The sequence below is a fragment of the Notolepis coatsorum genome (assembly GCF_963971535.1).
Source record: "Notolepis coatsorum genome assembly, chromosome: 8".
NCBI lineage: Eukaryota > Metazoa > Chordata > Actinopteri > Aulopiformes > Paralepididae > Notolepis > Notolepis coatsorum.
Genome location: NC_140172.1, coordinates 126,601,903 through 126,620,603, shown reverse-complemented (window position 1 = coordinate 126,620,603; position 18,701 = coordinate 126,601,903). Strand labels below are relative to the sequence as shown.

Genomic DNA, 18,701 nt, shown 5'->3' with positions numbered 1-18,701 from the left:
TTTGCTTACTGCACTGACAGTTTATTTTACCCGTTTAAAGCATATTTGCTTAAAATTAAGTTCTTGTTTTTATTTCTTATTTTTGTCATTTTTTTTTAGAGTGGATGAAATGTATGTTTACTGCGGAGTGGAGGGACTGGGAGACCCATGTTACTGACGACTAGACACGCTATATCAGTGATGGCTGTCAGACAGTAGAGCTATTATTTTAACATGTAGACCACTGTATTTTAACAAGCCAATACCACTTACAACACATTCTTCTAGCACATCCTTACAGTCTCACCTGTATCCTGCTGTTACCCCAGTCTGCTACGATGATGTTTCCGTTGGCGTCCACAGCCACCCCGGTGGGAGCGTTGAACTGCCCGTTGCCCTCGCCGTGGGAGCCGAACTTGAACTGGAACTCTCCATCTGCGTTGTACACCTGGAGACAGGAGGTCCACAAGGACGCGTCAGTGATGATGTCACACCGCGAGGTCCACGAGCCCAGTGTCTGCCGCGTAACGCAACCCACGCGATCCGCTGCATCATCATTGTCGACAAAGTATCATCCATATGGTGAACCGTGTCGCAAAAATACCGATTCTTCTTTGGATCCTTAGGACCGTGAAACCCGTTCAAAATCCAATTGAATATTTCCAGAAATACACAAGAAATATACAAGTGTCAATATATATACCTATACCTATTAATAGCATTTTTTTTATATATTTCTTTGCAACTTCTACAGAAAAATGTGAGTACACAAGTTCAAGTTCAACACAAATTCAGCCCTATGTTACTCTATTTCATTAGCACTAAAAGTGAATTTCCTTTTTTTGCATTAGTAACCTCAGAGTGTTATCATTTAAAAGAGACCAGGCTCATGCATGTGCTATAAGTATAAAGTATAAAGATAAGCTTTGCAAAAAAAGTATGCAGGTTCAAGTAGGAAAAAAAATTCCCACTTTTAAGAGGTTAAAGGAACACAGCCTCCAGCAACGGCAGAGTGGTGGTGGCCGACAGCAACAATCAGTGCATACAGGTGAGAGGACAGAGCCCTTTCAGAATAGATCTATAGTGTGGTTCCACCTGGGATTTCCCCAATTGTAGTCACCCATTGAAGATCAAAACTACGTATTACAGCCAAACCGTATTGTGATACACGCCAACATAATGGGAAATGTGCTTACAGTCTTCTCCAGAGTCAGACAAGATGATAGATACCAATTTCCTCTCTGTGTGTTCAGTAGAAAGCTATCCGGCTGAAAGCTAGCCTAGCTTAGTGCAAATTAATGGAAGCAGATACGGATCAGCTAGCCTAGCTCAAAACCCCGGGAGAGGTGTTTTTGGCCAACAGTTAGGCTCGCTGATCTGTATCCGCTTCCATTAATTTGTGCTAAGCTAGGCTAGCTTGCAGCCGGATAGCTTTCTACTGAACACAGAGAGGACATTGGCATCTATCTTCTTGTCTGACTCTGGAGAAGACAGTAAGCACATTTCCCATTATGTTGGCGTGTATCACAAAATGATCCCTCTTTTCATTTGCATGGGTTCTTACCTTCACAGAATGATTGTGGAAATCCGTCACAACAATTTCATTCTTGTTGTTCACTGCAACAAAGTGCGGACCTGTGTAAAGAGAGGAGCATGCTGTTCATGTATTTACTGGCCATGGCATCCACTAAGAAATTAGATAAATTCCCGTCACTCGCACCATTCCCCCTAGTTATTACAGGGCTGTTTCCATCAAAAGCTCAGTAGTATCCAAATCCAATCACGACTTGGGTCTAATGTTTTGCACCGTATGAGTTTATTGTGTGGGTTGCACCGTTATCACCATCAGTGTTAGGGGGGGGGGGTGTTCTTTTAAGTAAGTTGTTATGCTAATAAGATATTATAGTATTTCCATTCAGTTACCTTTGTGTTACCTCCTCGTTAGATGTTGCACATGTTGTAGATGTTACTGGTCGTTGTTAAAGGGATATTTTGCACATGTTGTAGATGTTTCTGGTCGTTCTTAAAAGGGATATTTTGGACATGTTGTAGATGTTACTGGTCGTTGTTAAAGGGATATTTTCCACATGTTGTAGATGTTACTGGTCGTTGTTAAAGGGATATTTTCCACATGTTGTAGATGTTATGGTCATTGTTAAAGGGATATTTTGGACATGTTGTAGATGTTACTGGTCGTTGTTAAAGGGATATTTTGGACATGTTGTAGATGTTTCTGGTCGTTGTTAAAGGGATATTTTGGACATGTTGTAGATGTTTCTGGTCGTTGTTAAAGGGATATTTTGCACATGTTGTAGATGTTTCTGGTCGTTGTTAAAGGGATATTTTGCACATGTTGTAGATGTTTCTGGTCGTTGTTAAAGGGATATTTTGCACATGTTGTAGATGTTACTGGTTGTTCTTAAAGGGATATTTTGGACATGTTGTAGATGTTTCTGGTCGTTCTTAACACTTTGAGTGCCACTCACAGCTAATCTCGGGTTTACGATTGTGACATTGAAAGCCACGTCACGGCTTTTCTCGGATTTTTTTAATTTTCTTTTTATTAGCGATCTGAAATCATATTGCATCACGCGAGCCTACCGTTGGAGATCAAGAGGCCGCCGGTGATCAGATGTGAAAAAAGCGCCCCCTATCGTCTCCCAGATGGTAAATCACCCTTTTGGAATGGACTCAATGAAAGTGGATGGGGGAAAAAAATATTCCAGTCCACATTTTCCAGTCCACTGATGCAGCCGGAGTTACCAGAGTTCATTCTGGAGCCTCTGAGCCGCGGCGAGCATGGGTTATACTGTACACACGTCGGATCAATATACTTATCGATTTTTTCTAATGGTGATCAGGAATTGGAATATACCATTTGGATACCATCTGATGTCAGGTAAGGAATCTATGTTATCAGTGTTAGGATAATCAGACTCGTTTTTATAGAGATATAAGCGTTTCCACTATATGTGATATGGCTGTTTCACTGTAAAAGCCATGAGGAAATAATAGCAGCGATTATCAGCGCACGGCACGAGCGTGCGTGCGCACACATATACTATCGACCATCTAGCGTTTATTTGAAAACGATTCATAAATAGACCGACAAATGATAACGTTCTGGAATATTCCAGTAAAAGGCGATTATCAGGGAATGTGGTGTTTTTTCTTCGAAACCGAGTGGTTTTCAAAATGCTATAAAAAGGAAATGAAGCGATAAAAACACAATCTGCTTTGCCAATGTTGACTGGAAAATGATTCTTTGATAAGCGATGGGCAGATTAGACACATATCATAATTTAAAACATAGATTAGGCGATATTAACGTTACATGGGCCGTGGACCGTGGCATCAACGGGGTAAAAAGGAAAACACGGCGTGGCGCTCAAAGTGTTAAAGGGATATTTTCCACATGTTGTAGATGTGTTACTGGTCGTTCTTAAAGGGATATGTTGGACATTTATAATTCATGTGGTTATTTTCCTTTCCTCAACTAATCATACAAGTAAGGCCTATGAACCTGTAATGTATGATACGATGTACGGTCTGTGACCATAGAATATATAAACATGGCTGACTGTGAGCTTCCCATTTTGGAAAAGGACATGTGTCGTGTTTCTTCTAAGGCTACAGCAGGTGGCGTTGGGTGGTATTGCAGCCCGGATATTGCAGCAGTGGCATGTTTCTCAATACTAAAGCGATTAGTGAAATAATGGCCTGTGCTAGTTGGCGTCATGCCAGGCAAGGTTTAAACAGGGCCTGGGTTCAGAACATGAACTTATCCTTTAAGGTATTTATTACAAAAAGGGGGGGGGAAGGGGTAATCCAAGTTTCCCAGCAGTGTGGCTACACGGGTAGACCTCCGGACTCATGATCAGAAGATCACCGGTTCGAGCCCCGGTCAAGGCTGTTGTCGAAAAGTGGTGTTGTTGTCAAGCAGGGGAGCACTCTGTTCTCCGGACTTGTCAGTAACAATGCCCCTGTTGCGGTGATAGGGACACCGTACAGCTGAGAGTGCCGTCCTTCGATTGAGACGTTCAATTCGGTCGTTAAAGAACCCAGCGGGGTATATCGCAAAGAGTAGGGGGTTCCCAGACATTCCTGGCCAAATTCCCAAATCAGGTGACATCAAGGCCACCTAATCATCCCTCCCTCTTAATTGGTCGATGTCAATCCCTGTGTCCTGAGCCTTTCAGCCATTGTGTAGTCGTGTGATGTGCGCCTGGTGCCAGTGTATGGCAGCCATTGAGCCTGCCTAGCCTCAAGGTTGGGTGCTACACAGTGGTGGTGAAGGAGGCAGTTTCCACCGTACATTGTAAAGCACTTTAAGCACCTATAAAAGCTCTATATAAATGCAATGATCGTTCATTCATTCATACTGCAACCCCTCCATCACCGATGATCACATTATCACAACAAACAGTGGTTAGTTTCAGGGTAATTGGAATCAGCTCACACGCAAATCTTTTCACACAAACAATGCAACACGATGCGCATGGCAAAATATGACATTGATACCGGCTGTTATTGTAATAACAGTGATTATTACAATGGCATTCTGTACACATGTATTTCAGATCACTCTCTACAGGCACAGATTGATCCGACAGGCTCTACACAGTACCGGGGGGGAGGGTTAGACAGAGAGGGAACTACACTGTTGGAAGGGCCACACTTGATACTTACTGAAAACTGAGCCAGATTTATTTAAGTTTGGGCCAAGTCTTTCTGAATTGGAAAATGGGAGGAAGAACAGAAATAAATAATAATGGAAAAAAACAAAAACAAAAACAGATAGTCAAAGAGTAGAGCGGGTGGTTAAGGGCTTTTTCATACAAACACATAAGTGTGTTTTTATCTCAAACACCGTAAAGAGTAGGGAGAACAGCGTTGGTTGTCACACGGGTAGGTTGTCACATTCATTATATTTCGCTACCAAAAGGCTCTGTCCCCCATATTTTGGTATGGAAATGTCCAGAATTGAGCTCACCTACATAGTCTTCTTTGGAGTAAGACAGCTGGACTTGAGGTGAGAGGACTTTTTGTGTTTTTCATGTGAAATTGTAAATATTCAGCTCCTCAGTATTTTTCTTCTAGGCTTTTACACAATTGGTTTATAATGAAACAATTGTTACCCTTAAAAAGTGTGAAGGGAAAGCTATAGTTTAGATTGTTGTTGGCTAACTAACTCGTTTTTAGATGGTTGTTAGCCTTGATACTAGCAAGACATTCCAGTTGGGGTTGGTCGTCACATTCTCTTTGGGGTTGGTTGTCACATGTGACAAGCACATGACAGTGCTTTTATTGAGCACAACATGGACCGTTTCTTCACCAACTTGGAGGAGGTGATGGATGAGCTGAGGACCGAGCAGAGCCCAATGCACCCCAGCCCAGCCCACCTACCAAGCCTAGCACATCCCAGCCTAGACCACATGCCAAGCCTAGTACATCCCAGCCTAGACCACCTGCCAAGCCTAGTACATCCCAGCCTAGACCACCTGCCAAGCCTAGTATATCCCAGCCTAGACCACCTGCCAAGCCTAGTATATCCCAGCCTAGACCACCTGCCAAGCCTAGTATATCCCAGTGTACTCCACCACAGCTGGAAAAGGCAGCCAGCAAGAAGAAGAAACAGAAAAGAAAGAGACATGAGGAGTCTTCATCAGATGAAGATGATTGTTTTTGTTTGGTTTGTATGGAAACGTTCTCCAACAGCCGTTCAGGGGAGGTATTGGAGAAGTGTTGGATGTGCAATCAGTGGGCAGTGGGCACACAAGCTCTGCTTAGTTAGAGTGCCCAGACCCTACATTTGCCATCACTGTAACTCAGATAGTGAATGAGTGTAGCCTAGTTGTGTTGGCTATTATTGTTAGGCCTATTTATTTTGTTCTTATTATGTTAAGATGCATTAATCTATGTATTTGTCAACTTGTCAATGCAATTCAACTTAAAAATGTTGTTCTTCCTTCTTGCCTTCTTTTTAAGATTTTTCCCCATTAAAACACATAGTGACAACCAACCCCATAGTGTGACACCTATCCCTGTTGTGTCAGAGTGTCTTTGATAGGCAATTTCCTCTTTGTTACAATACGTTGTAAAATGAGAGGGATACACATTTCAAGCCAACATCTTAAGCTTCAATTTAATGTAGGAATGACTATTGAAAGATGTTTTGATGATGAGCAATTCACACTAGAGTAAAACGTGTGACAACCATCCCTGTTCTCCCCTAATGCACCTGTTGAAAAAGACATCGTCAGTATTTCATATTGGAATTTTTTTTAAATCGTCATTGCATTGCTATGATGAATTCATAACCTCAAGAAGTCGATGCAAATAGTTGCCTCCATCTTTTTTCTTTCTTCTCTCATAGTTAGCATCGTTTGTCGCCAACCAGAAGGTCAGAGCGTCGTGTCCACGAGGCCCCGCCCCCTCCTCACCTGCAAACTGTCTGTCAGACGTCCCCCTGGCTCCAAATTTGGTCACAAGCTTCCCGTTGGACTGAAAGATGAAGACGCAGCAGGCCTTGTTGTCCACGGCGATGATGTGTCCGTTCCTGTCCACCGCCACTCCCTTGGGTCCCATCAGACGCCCTGCGCCGATCTTATTCTGGGAGCAACAGGAACAGATGGGACATGTTTAAACAGAGATCTAACACGCTTCCAAAATGAATGGGGATTCACACAATCACTCTTTATTTGATTTCACATAATGAGTGAGTGTGAGTGCATGTGCATTCGTTTGTGTGTGTATTCGTGCACTTGTATGTTTGTGTGTGTGTGTGTGTGTGTGTGTGTGTGTGTGTGTGTGTGTGTGTGTGTGTGTGAATGCATGTGCATTTGTGTGTGAATGCATGTGAATTTGTTGTGCATGCGTTTGTGTGTGTGTGTGTGTGTCAGTGCATGTGCATTTGCCGTGCATGCGTTTGGGTGTGTGTGTGTGTGTGTGTGTGTGTGTGTGTGTGTGTGTGTGTGAGGATTCTGCTACAGCCCCGTGATCGTCACAGACTCTGAGGACAGCTGTGAGCCTCTCACCTTGAACTTGCCGTCAGAGGAGAAGATGCTGACCCATCGGTTGTCGTAGTCGGCCACCACGATGTCACCATTCAGGTCCACGGTCACGCCCGTGGGTCTCTGCAGTTGCCCCGGAGAACGACCTCTGACCCCGAAGCGCATCTTGAACTGGCCGTCGTTGGAGAACACCTGCAATGATGTCAATCAAAAAGAGCCGTTCTGGCTGATTCTGAATCAGATTCTGATTCTGTGTTTTTATTATATTACATGTTGGTGTTTTCCAGATGTAAACCAGAGTGACTTACAGTACAGCAAGTGCAACAGTGGAATGAGCTCTAATATTCTAGTATCATCAACACAACAAGTCACACCATGACATGGAATCATATACTCATTACCTGAATACCTGACTCATTTGTTTTTAAACGGCTTAGTTTTCAAGTTTTTAACGTTTTATTGATGTCTAAAACGAAAACAAAGATGGCAGCGAATGCCGTGATAACCAACGAGAATGTCAACGGATGCCATGTCAGAGCAGTTGTGCTCTTGTGATTGGTCGAAGATTGGTGAGGCATGCCAAGGCATATGGAGATTGTAGTACTAGTTACCACGGAAACGAGTAAAGATTACTATATAAAACACCATTTTCTCAAAGGACATTTACCTTAATTGCTTGTAACAGTACAGTATATGAATTAAATAATCTATACATCCGTCAAAGATTATGAACATACACAATACGGTTTGGCTGTAATACGTAGTTTTGATCTTCAATGGGTGACTACAATGGGGGAAATCCCAGGTGGAACCACACTATAGATCTATTCTGTCCTCTGTCCTCTCACCTGTATGCACTGGTTGTTGCTGTCGGCCACCACCACTCTGCCGTTGCTGGAGGCTGAGATTCCCTGCAGGTTGGTGAACTCTCCCTTCTCTCTGCCCCGGGAACCTGGCAAACACACAAACAGGACAGTTTCCTCCAAGGTGACCTTTAAAGGAACACGCCAACATTCTGGTCAATGTGCTTACCGTCTTCTCCAGAGTCAGACAAGAAGATAGATACCGATTTCCTCTCCGCGCGTTCAGTAGAAAGCTATCCGGCTGCAAGCTAGCCTAGCTTAGCACAAATTAATGGAAGCGGATACGGACCACTAGCCTAGCTCAAAACCTCCGGGAGAGGTGTTTTTGGCCACCAACTAGGCTAGTCGTCCGTATCCGCTTCCATTCATTTGTGCTAAGCTAGGCTAGCTTGCAGCCAGATAGCTTTCTACTGAACGCACAGAGAGGAAATTGGCATTGTTGAGGAATCCCTTTTGGTCGCCCCCCAAATAATAGCTTAAACCCACCCCTCTCTACTCTCTACTACAAGCTCATTTAATCTATATGTACTTTTGTATATATGTTTTTCACTATTAAACCTATTTGATCATGAAGATCTTTCCACGACATAATGGATGAGTTGGGTTCCACCACAGCATCTATGTTCTTGATCTACTCCTCCTCCTCTCGCTCCTCTGGTTCTCACCCACTCTGTAGATGAGCTCATCCTCTATAGGGTTCTCCTTCTTCTTGGTGGTGCTGTACATGCTGGACGGCCGCCGGACGGCCTTCTGTCGTATGTGGCCCCCGGTGCCGCTGGGCGACTTCACCCTCCTCTTCACGTCGTCGGGAGACTGCGGCACGTCCGACGGCTTGTGCGCCCGCAGCCGGAAGGGGCTCCCGCGGATGGCCTGGCCGTAGAGCGACAGGGCGAAGGAGTACTCCCCCTCCGAGCGCAGCGTGTAGCCCACCTCGTACGTCCCGTTCTTATTGTCCGTGATCTCCGGCTCGACTGTCCGGTTCCCGTCGACGGATGCTATCGCCGCTTTTAAGACGGCGTTGCCCATCCTCACCAGGTCCCCGTCCTGTGGGCACAGACGCAGTGGTTCTCAATGCTGTGTTAGTGAACAGCACAGACAGACAGAAGAGACACAGACAGACACATGTGCACATACATACACACACACACAAGCCTATCCCTCATGCACACACACACACACGAGCATGCACACACACACAACACACACACACACACACACACACACACACACACACACACACACAAGCCTATCCCTCATGCACATACACACGAGCACGCACACACAAGCCTATCCCTCATGCACACACACACGAGCACGCACACACACAAGCCTATCCCTCATTGCACATGAATACTGTAAACACTTGCAATATTGTGAAAACTGGTCACAAAATGTGGGATAAATCCACTGGTGAGTTTAGTGCTCTTTTTGATAAACATCACAACCATATTATCTTTTTCTTTCAGCCTGGTCAATTACTATAGCAACCACGGTATAATAAACATGACAAAACACTAAGACTAAAATGTTATCAAGATTGCTACCAAAAGCGTCTGGAATTGTCCATTCCATGCATTGCCTCACAGGAAATTATTATAATAATCATTTTAATCATTTTGCACAGGGTGTAGACTACCACATGCCTCCACCGATACATGTGGAGCTTCTTTTCACCTGACAGGTAGGAGTTTCACTGGGAGAGCGTGACACATGTGGAGGTTCACGCTATCTCCCCCAGATCACCTCCCTGCTGAACAGATTCCCCGACCGACCAGTAGGAGTCACTCCACGACCAGGACTCATACCCCACTGGCTTCCCACCCGCGAACACTGCAGACAATTGTCAGTGACCGTTGTATATTGACTGACCAAGCCGGAGTTACCGCTGCCCGTAATTGAACCCCGGGTCTCTGCGGTGGTAGGCGAGTGCTTGGACCTCTACACACTACCCATGCCTTCCCTTCACAGGAAATTCTAAATGATTTCAAGAACCTTGTCTTTGGTCGTCACGGTGATGCTGTGTGGTTGTCCGGTCGCTGCGTGCCGAAGGCCCTCTCCCGTGGCGACGGAGGTGTGAGCCACTGCTGCCGTGGTGATGAGAACACCCAGGTTCTGGATGGAACGCCTCAGACCCTCCGTCTCCACCTGGAAACAACAGTTCACAGCCGTCTACATACTGTCTGACTGGAGCCCTCTCACCCCAAACCCCAAACCCCTTACTCGCTTCTGAGTCTGTTGGGTTAAAGAAACACGGCGACGTTATGGGAAATGTGCTTGCCGTCTTCTCCAGAGTCCGATGAGAAGATAGATACCAATTTCCTCTCTGTGCTAGCCCAGCATAGCACAAATGAACGGACGCGGATACGGACCATTAGCCTAGCTTAAAACTCTGTGGAGAGGTGTTTTTGGCCAACAGCTAGGCTAGCTGGTCCGTATCCGCTTCCATTAATTTGTGCTAAGCTAGGCTAGCTCGCAGGCGGATAGCTTTCTACTGAACGCACAGAGAAGAAATTGGAATATATATATCTTCTCGTCTGACTCTGGAGAAGACGGTAAGCGTATGTCCCATAACGTCGGCGTGTGCCTTTAAGGCCAAATTCTCAATCTAAATGTAAACAAATGCTGATTGACTGAGCTCTCGATACAAGGACTAACACTGTTTACATTGTGACCGTGTAGTGAAATAACAGCAACAGTGAGAGAAGCATAGAGGAGACCAGCAGAACAGACAGCAGCAGCAGCGTACCTGGCAGTTCAGGTGTGCGTTCTGGTGCGGCCGCTCCGGGAAGTCGTGCCGGGCCAAGGCGGTGACGCGCTCGCTCATCTGTTTCTGGACCAGCAGCACCTGGACACCGAACAACACACGGGTCATCATCTCACTCTGTCTATTTTTATCCTCATTCTATGTCTGCACTTCATGCATACGATGCCCAATAAGTCAGGCCTCAGACCCTGGAGGTGGGTGGGACCAGTGCAGGAGGAGCTCCTCTTGGGGTTGGACATTTTAACACAGAACTCTATCACGATCCTTTTTTATAGATTTTAATGACGGAAATCTATTACAATATTTTCTTAATTTGATTATAATATTTTTATTTAATTTTAATGACTGAAAATGAAAATCTATTACAAATTTGAAATGTTTCTTTTTTCTTTTTTTGTATCTACTTTTTCTCCCCACTTTTCTATTTTTCTCCCATCCCAATTTCGTATTACCCAATTCTTCCCTCCCCTGTCTCGAACGTTGCTAGACCATGCCTCCCACTGGCCGGCTGCAATGTGGACTAAGCCTTGCATCACGTGTCCCCTCCGGTACACGAGGAGGCAGCCGTCGCATCTTTTTCACCTGTACAGCTCGATCTCTCAGCGGCGAGGAGTAACGCGTGGGAGGCTCACGCTGCCCCCGATACTTTCCTGATTCTACTGCGCAGGCGCACCAACCGACCTGTAGGAGTCGCTGTCCACAACGTCCGATCCCCCACCCACCAGCTTCCCACCCCCTAATACTGCCAATTGTATTAGTATGAACGACCAGCCAAGCCGGAAGCAACGCAGAGAGCTGGGCTCGAACCCAGCATCTCCTGCGTTAGTGGCGAGCGCCTTGCCCACTGCACCACTTAGCCGCCCTACAAATGTGAAAGTTTTTTTTTTTTTCTGATTTTCTCCCTGTCCCAATTAGTCGTTGTGCCAATTAGCGCAAAATAGCGCTGGTGGGGAGAAATGTTTCTTAGTCCACGAGACGTGTAACTTGCTAGCTTGCAGATTTGTTGTTGTTGTTGTTGATCCTATGGCCGGCTATTTTGAAAAACGGTGAGCGGAAGGGGAGGGGCATTCCGACTGAAATAGTGGGAGGCGGCTTATAATATATTATTGTTTATTGTTATTTGCACTTACAAACATATATTCTGGAATAAAATAAGTAAAAGAAGAAAAGTTAAAATGTGCAGGAAAGGTCAAAAAACGCAAGGGCTTATAAGCGACCTCCCCTCTTAAACCTATATACCGGTAGGATAACTACACAAATACACATGGATACTATAGACTACAGGATCTGTAGTTCTTTTTTAAGCTTACTTTTAAATATATTTAAAGTGGAACATGTTTCTGTTAGATTTTGTATATCATTCCACATCACTGCGCCTTGATAAACAAATGATAATTTGGCAACAGAGGTCCTACAGAAAGGAATGCGTAATATATTATGCACGGTCAACATCCTGTGAGTCAGATTAAGCAACCTATATAACAGCAGATAACTGACTTCTTCACGTGAAGCCGTGTGTTAAGTGGCTCTTGTACACAAAGCTCTAGGCTCCCAGGTGGCCCACCTCAGTCGCACTGCCGTGGCTGAGGGCCTGCTCCGTGAAGCTGCAGCTGCTCTGGATGTGTTCCTTCCCCTGGAGCAGAGAGGACAGCTGGGCCTGCAGGACCTGCAGGGGTGTTACATTAAGAGGAGAAGAAGAAGAAGCAGAAGAAGAAGAAGAGGCAGACGAAGGCGAAGCAGAAGAAGAAGCAGAAGAAGAAGAAGCAGATGAAGTAGAAGCAGAAGAAGAAGAAGCAGATGAAGTAGAAGAAGAAGAAGAAGAAGCAGAGGTAGAAGAAGTAGCAGAAGAAGAAGCAGAAGTAGAAGAAGAAGCAGAAGAAGAAGCAGAAGTAGAAGAAGAAGAAGAGGAGGTAGAAGAAGAAGAAGCAGAAGAAGAAGCAGAAGAAGTAGAAGTAGTAGCAAAAGAAGCAGAAAAAGAAGAAGTAGTAGAAGAAGCAGAAGAAAAAGAAGAAAAAAAGGGGAAATGAGGAGAATTAGATTCAGAATGTCTTTATTATAGTTTTGCATATAACAGGGATTTGTCCTCTGCATTCAACTCATCCTAACTATTTAGGAGCAGTGGGCACAGTCACTGTCCAGCACCTGGCAATCAAGTCCAGTTCTAATGCCAGAAATCCAGCCCCAAGGGCAATGACAGGAGTATGTACCTACAGTAGCATGCATGTCTTTTATGGTGTGGGAGGAAAACGCAGTAGCTGGAGGGAAACCCACATGAACACGGGAGGAACATGTAAACTCCACACAGCCCCCCCCCCCCCCCCCCTCCCCTCAGGCAGGTTCAAACCAAGGACCTTCTTGCCGTGAGACAACAGCGCTGCAGTGCAACTGTGCTGAGACACTGCGTTACTGAGACACTCGAGGACAAGACGGGAGACAAGTGAGGAACAAACGGAGAGGAATGTGGTAGGAGGGCGAGGACAGAGTTGCTCTTCAGAGGGAAGAGGGAGATGACCATGAAGAATGTAGACCAAAGCAGATCCATTGTAGATTGAATGTACAGTATGTGTACGTGTTGGTGTGTGCTAAGAAAAAAAAAGATTCCATTGTAGATTGAATGTGTGCGCGTGTGTGTGTGTGTGTGTGCATGCTTGGTGTGTGTGTACGCGCTAGGGATGGGTACCGAATTCGGTACTTTTGAGGTACCGAACCGAAACACGTCGGTACTACCGAGTATCGATTCAAGTGATACCGATTTTTTTTTTTTTTAACTTTTTTTAACTTTTTTTTTTTAACCTTTTTTCTTTTCATGTCAACGTTCACACGCACAATATATGCTTACCTAGGATTTGACTTGATTCAACAACAAAGCAGTCGGAGCAATGGCAAGCCGAAAACTGTCGAAATTGTAGTTATTTGAAGTTTGGAAATTATTTTTCACGACTGAGGTAGGTAAATAAAATTTCTTGAGACTAAAGTACAGAAAAAAGGTACCGTTGGGTACCGGTATCGATTCACAGGTACCGGTACCGTATCGGTTCAAATGTGAAAGGTACCCATCCCTAGTACGCGCATGTGATCTGTGTGCGTGTGTGACACGGACCTTCTGCTTGGCGCTGCAGATGTTCTCCAGGTCTGTGACGAGGGAGGACTGGCGCAGGTGCAGAGCTCGCTCCAGGTCCTCGAAGGTCCCCGTGATCTCGGCCACCGCCTCGGTCTTCCTCTCGGCCAGCTGGCGGGATATCTCCGTCACCTGCTCTATGGCCGCCGTCAGCTGGGGGAGCCTGGGATGTGTACGTATAGAATAGAATGGAATAGAATAGAAATACTTTTATTATCCCGAGGGAAATGTGACACTGCAAATCGCTCGACATTAAACATTTAGACAGAACACTGGTCACGAATAAGAATAACAAAACAAATCAAATAGCCTAGGATAAGAATAGAATAAAATAGAATAAAAATGGAATAAAATATACAGTAAATAAATACAGTAAAAAGTATACTGAAGTATGATGTGGCGTTTCATTGTTTGATGAGGAAGGAAAGATTGTCACAATCTACACATCACTAAAGCTCTCTCACTTCACACCAGTGTTGCTTGTGGGCGGTCTGGGGTGTGTGTGTGTATATGCTTTGAGAGCTACATTATATGGCTAATTTGAAATATGACATCAATAAAGGCACAACTGCTTCGCCAGCAGAGTATATCATAAGTTATTGGGATTCATCTGCATAGATTCATCCACTAGAGTTGAAGGTGTTGTAAGTGGTATTTTCTTAAAATAAGTGTTAAATAGCTCTACATTCCAACAGGCATCATATTTATATCATAAATACATATGATTTATATCATGATTATAGAGTGTTCGGTCAGTAACATGGGTCTCCCAGTCGCTCAGCTCTGCAGTAAACAGACTCTATTTCTTCTGGCATCCCGTTCAGATTTGATCCAATCAGGAGAGAGAACCCTAGATATTCTTATTTATATTATTATATTCTTGCCAAGACAGATTTGCTTTCTGCACTTTGCAGATTATTTTACCTTGTTTAAAGCACATATTTGCTTGAAACTAGTTTTTATTTCTTATTTTTAACAGACCGTTTTTTCCCCAGTGTGGAGTTCTCTCTCCTGATTGGATAAAGTGTATTGTCTGTAGGGATGGGTACCTTTCACATTTGAACCGATACGGTACCGGTATCGGTACCTGTGAATCGATACCGGTACCCAACGGTACCTTTTTTCGGTACTTTAGTCTCAAGAAATTTAATTTACCTACCTCAGTCGTGAAAAAAAAATCCAAACTTCAAATAACTACAATTTCGACAGTTTTCGGCTTGCCATTGCTCCGACTGCTTTGTTGTTGAATCAAGTCAAATCCTAGGTAAGCATATATTGTGCGTGTGAACGTTGACATGAAAAGAAAAAAGTATATAAAAAAAAAAAAAAAAAAAAATTATTTTTATTTATTTTCTCTCTCGGTATCTCACTTGAATCGATACTCGGTAGTACCGACGTGTTTCGGTTCGGTACCTCAAAAGTACCGAATTCGGTACCCATCCCTAATTGTCTGCTTACTGTATAGCGGAGGGACTGGGAGACTGACCATCAAACACACTATTTCAGTGATGGCTGTCTGAGTAGAGAGCGTGTTGGTCCCACCTGCTGCGTATGGCCTCCAGCTGGGTCTGCAGGTCGGCCTTGTGCTGCTCCACCACGTCCGGCAGGGGGACGGTGACGTGCTCCCGGTGCTCCGCCTCGGTGCACTCCAAGCACATGGCCGTCTCACACGACTCGCAGTAGAACTCCATGACCTGCGGGGGGAGACAAAGGGACCGTTGAGGAATGAGGGGAAAAGCTAATCCCCCCCCTGCTGTCGGCCGGCTCTGGGTGCCAAGAGATATTTGTGCTGAACCGCAGATTTTCTATAGTACAGTACACAGTGGGCATTTGGCTTGGAGTCACCCGTTGCAGAGAGACACAGTGTCCACAGAACATACTGACACACATGGGACTGTAAGACCCCGCAGAATGAGAAATAAGACTGTACAAATCACTCAACATATTCTTTTTTATCCACTTTTTCTCCTCTTTTTCTATTTTTCTCCCATCCCAATTCCATTGTGCCAATTCATCCCTCCCCTGTCTTGAACGTTGCTCGCATATGCCCCCCACTGGCCGGTTGTAGGGAGGATAGAAGCCTTGCATCATGTGTCCCCTCCGATACACGAGGAGGCAGCCTGTCACATCTTTTCACCTGCCAGCGCGGACTCTCATTGACGAGGTGTAACGTGTGGGAGGCTCACTACCCCCGCTACTTTCTGTCTCTGTTGTGCAGGCGTCCCCCAACCGACCTGTAGGAGTCGCTGTCCACAACGTCCAGATTACCACCCATCGACTTCCACCCCGCTAACTCTGCCAATTGAATTAGTATGACGGGTGGCCCAAGCCGGAGGCAACGCCGACAGCCGGAGTCGAACCCGGTGTCTCTTGCGTTGGTGACGAGCGCAATGTCCGCTGTGCCACCCAGCCGCCCATCACTCAACATATTCAATACTATGTACAGTAATGTTTTAGCAGCATGGTGTACAGCGCCGTTGCAGCTGTAGAGAGAAGTGAAGTCAGTGATCCAGACGGTCCTGAACAGAATGAGTAGTAGCATTAAAGCTGTGACTGTTGAGCACAAGATTAGATTAGATTAGATTAGATTAGATTAAAATGTATTGTCATCATTATGCAGCACAAGTACAGTACAGCGAAAATATGTTTGGCATCCAACCAGAGTGCAAATGTAACAGTAAAGTGCAACAGTGATATGCAATGTAGAATATATGACTATTGTATATACAATTTACAATGTATACAAACGTGTATTGTGGCAGTAGAGTGGCACAGGGCTGAATATGAGTATGTTCTTGCACCGAAGAACCACAAATCAAGGAAACGTTTGGACGGCCCACATATTTGCTGTTGCAACGTCCATCTGTATCACTTGGGGAGTGAATGTGACACATCATCACGAGAAAGTATTCAGCCTCTGGACTCTCTGTAGCTATGAATGAACACAACGCTCCTACTGTACTGTCTTCAGATAATACAGTTTGAAGACATTGTTTAAAGGCACACGCCAACATTATGGGAAATGCGCCATTATGGGAAATGCATCAGACAAGAAGTTAGATGCCATTTTCCTCTCTGTGTGTGTTCAGTAGAAAGCGATCCGGCTGCATGCTAGCCAGGCTTAGCACAAAATGAATGGAAGCTAAAAACACCTTTGATTGATTGATTGAAAAGTTTATTAACAGATTGCAGAATGGGTACAGTACAGTACAGCTCAATACATACAATTGTTAAGGGGATGCAGACCAGAGAAAGACTTTTGTCTTGTTTACATCAGGGTCCCCCATTTTCAATTCATCATAACATATATGACATACATGACATACAGATATACAGTACTGCTACATCTATACATTTATGACATATCAGATTTGCAAATACAGTACTGTTTGTGATACAAAAGTGTCCAGAAAAGGAGTGTATATACATTTGGCATAGAAACTGTACATTGCTTGAAACTAGTCTCTCTCAAGAGTTTTAAGCTAGTGGTCCGTATCCACTTCCATAGCTTTCTACTGAAACGCAGAGAGAGCAAAATAGGTATCTATCATCTACACTGCAGTATATTCATGTATTCATACATTCCCCGCATCATGTCGACGTGTTCCTTTTAAACAGAGTGTTCTGTTCAGAGGTTCTTCTTCTGAGGTACTGATTTGATCAATAACTGCTGAAAACACATTTTACGCGAGGCGTTGGTGAACGAACGGTAGTGACAAAAACCAAACACACGACAGCAGGTAAATATAAACAGTAACAGTATAATCAGCACCTTTCCCTCGTGGTTGGAGCAGCAGATAGATATAAATAGATCAGCGCCTTGCCCTCATGGTTGATATAAACAGTAAATAGATCAGCGCCTTGCCCTCATGGTTGATATAAACAGTAAATAGATCAGCGCCTTGCCCTCATGGTTGATATAAACAGTAAATAGATCAGCGCCTTGCCCTCATGGTTGATATAAACAGTAAATAGATCAGCGCCTTGCCCTCATGGTTGATATAAACAGTAAATAGATCAGCGCCTTGCCCTCATGGTTGATATAAACAGTAAATAGATCAGCGCCTTGCCCTCATGGTTGATATAAACAGTAAATAGATCAGCGCCTTGCCCTCATGGTTGATATAAACAGTAAATAGATCAGCGCCTTGCCCTCATGGTTGATATAAACAGTAAATAGATCAGCGCCTTGCCCTCATGGTTGATATAAACAGTAAATAGATCAGCGCCTTGCCCTCATGGTTGATATAAACAGTAAATAGATCAGCGCCTTGCCCTCATGGTTGATATAAACAGTAAATAGATCAGCGCCTTGCCCTCATGGTTGATATAAACAGTAAATAGATCAGCGCCTTGCCCTCATGGTTGATATAAACAGTAAATAGATCAGCGCCTTGCCCTCATGGTTGATATGAACAGTAACAGTATAATCAGCACCTTGCCCTCGTGGTTGATATGAACAGTAACAGTATAATCAGCACCTTGCCCTCATGGTTGATATGAACAGTAACAGTATAATCAGCACCTTGCCCTCATGGTTGATATGAACAGTAACAGTATAATCAGCACCTTGCCCTCATGGTTGATATGAACAGTAACAGTATAATCAGCACCTTGCCCTCATGGTTGATATGAACAGTAACAGTATAATCAGCACCTTGCCCTCATGGTTGATATGAACAGTAACAGTATAATCAGCACCTTGCCCTCATGGTTGATATGAACAGTAACAGTATAATCAGCACCTTGCCCTCATGGTTGATATGAACAGTAACAGTATAATCAGCACCTTGCCCTCATGGTTGATATAAACAGTAACAGTATAATCAGCACCTTGCCCTCATGGTTGATATGAACAGTAACAGTATAATCAGCACCGTGCCCTCATGGTTGATATGAACAGTAACAGTATAATCAGCACCTTGCCCTCGTGGTTGATATGAACAGTAACAGTATAATCAGCA

General features: G+C 44.4%; 1 protein-coding gene across 3 annotated transcripts in view; it reads right to left on the bottom strand.

Moving 5' to 3' along the window:
• Nucleotides 1-18,701, bottom strand: part of LOC311233739 (tripartite motif-containing protein 3-like) — a 100,199-nt gene that overhangs the window by 5,278 nt on the left and 76,220 nt on the right. For 2 of the 3 annotated variants that reach the window (XM_084320743.1, XM_084320742.1), the window contains exons 5-16: nt 15,280-15,431; nt 13,720-13,900; nt 12,184-12,285; nt 10,602-10,700; nt 9,848-10,000; nt 8,521-8,899; nt 7,841-7,944; nt 7,017-7,184; nt 6,423-6,591; nt 4,669-4,710; nt 1,544-1,614; nt 287-427 (exon numbers count right to left, since the gene is read on the bottom strand). In XM_084320743.1, coding sequence (XP_084176869.1) covers nt 287-427; nt 1,544-1,614; nt 4,669-4,710; nt 6,423-6,591; nt 7,017-7,184; nt 7,841-7,944; nt 8,521-8,899; nt 9,848-10,000; nt 10,602-10,700; nt 12,184-12,285; nt 13,720-13,900; nt 15,280-15,431 — 1,761 coding nt within the window. The remainder of the gene's footprint in view (nt 1-286; nt 428-1,543; nt 1,615-4,668; nt 4,711-6,422; nt 6,592-7,016; nt 7,185-7,840; nt 7,945-8,520; nt 8,900-9,847; nt 10,001-10,601; nt 10,701-12,183; nt 12,286-13,719; nt 13,901-15,279; nt 15,432-18,701) is intronic. The other variant, XM_084320744.1, reaches the window with a different exon arrangement.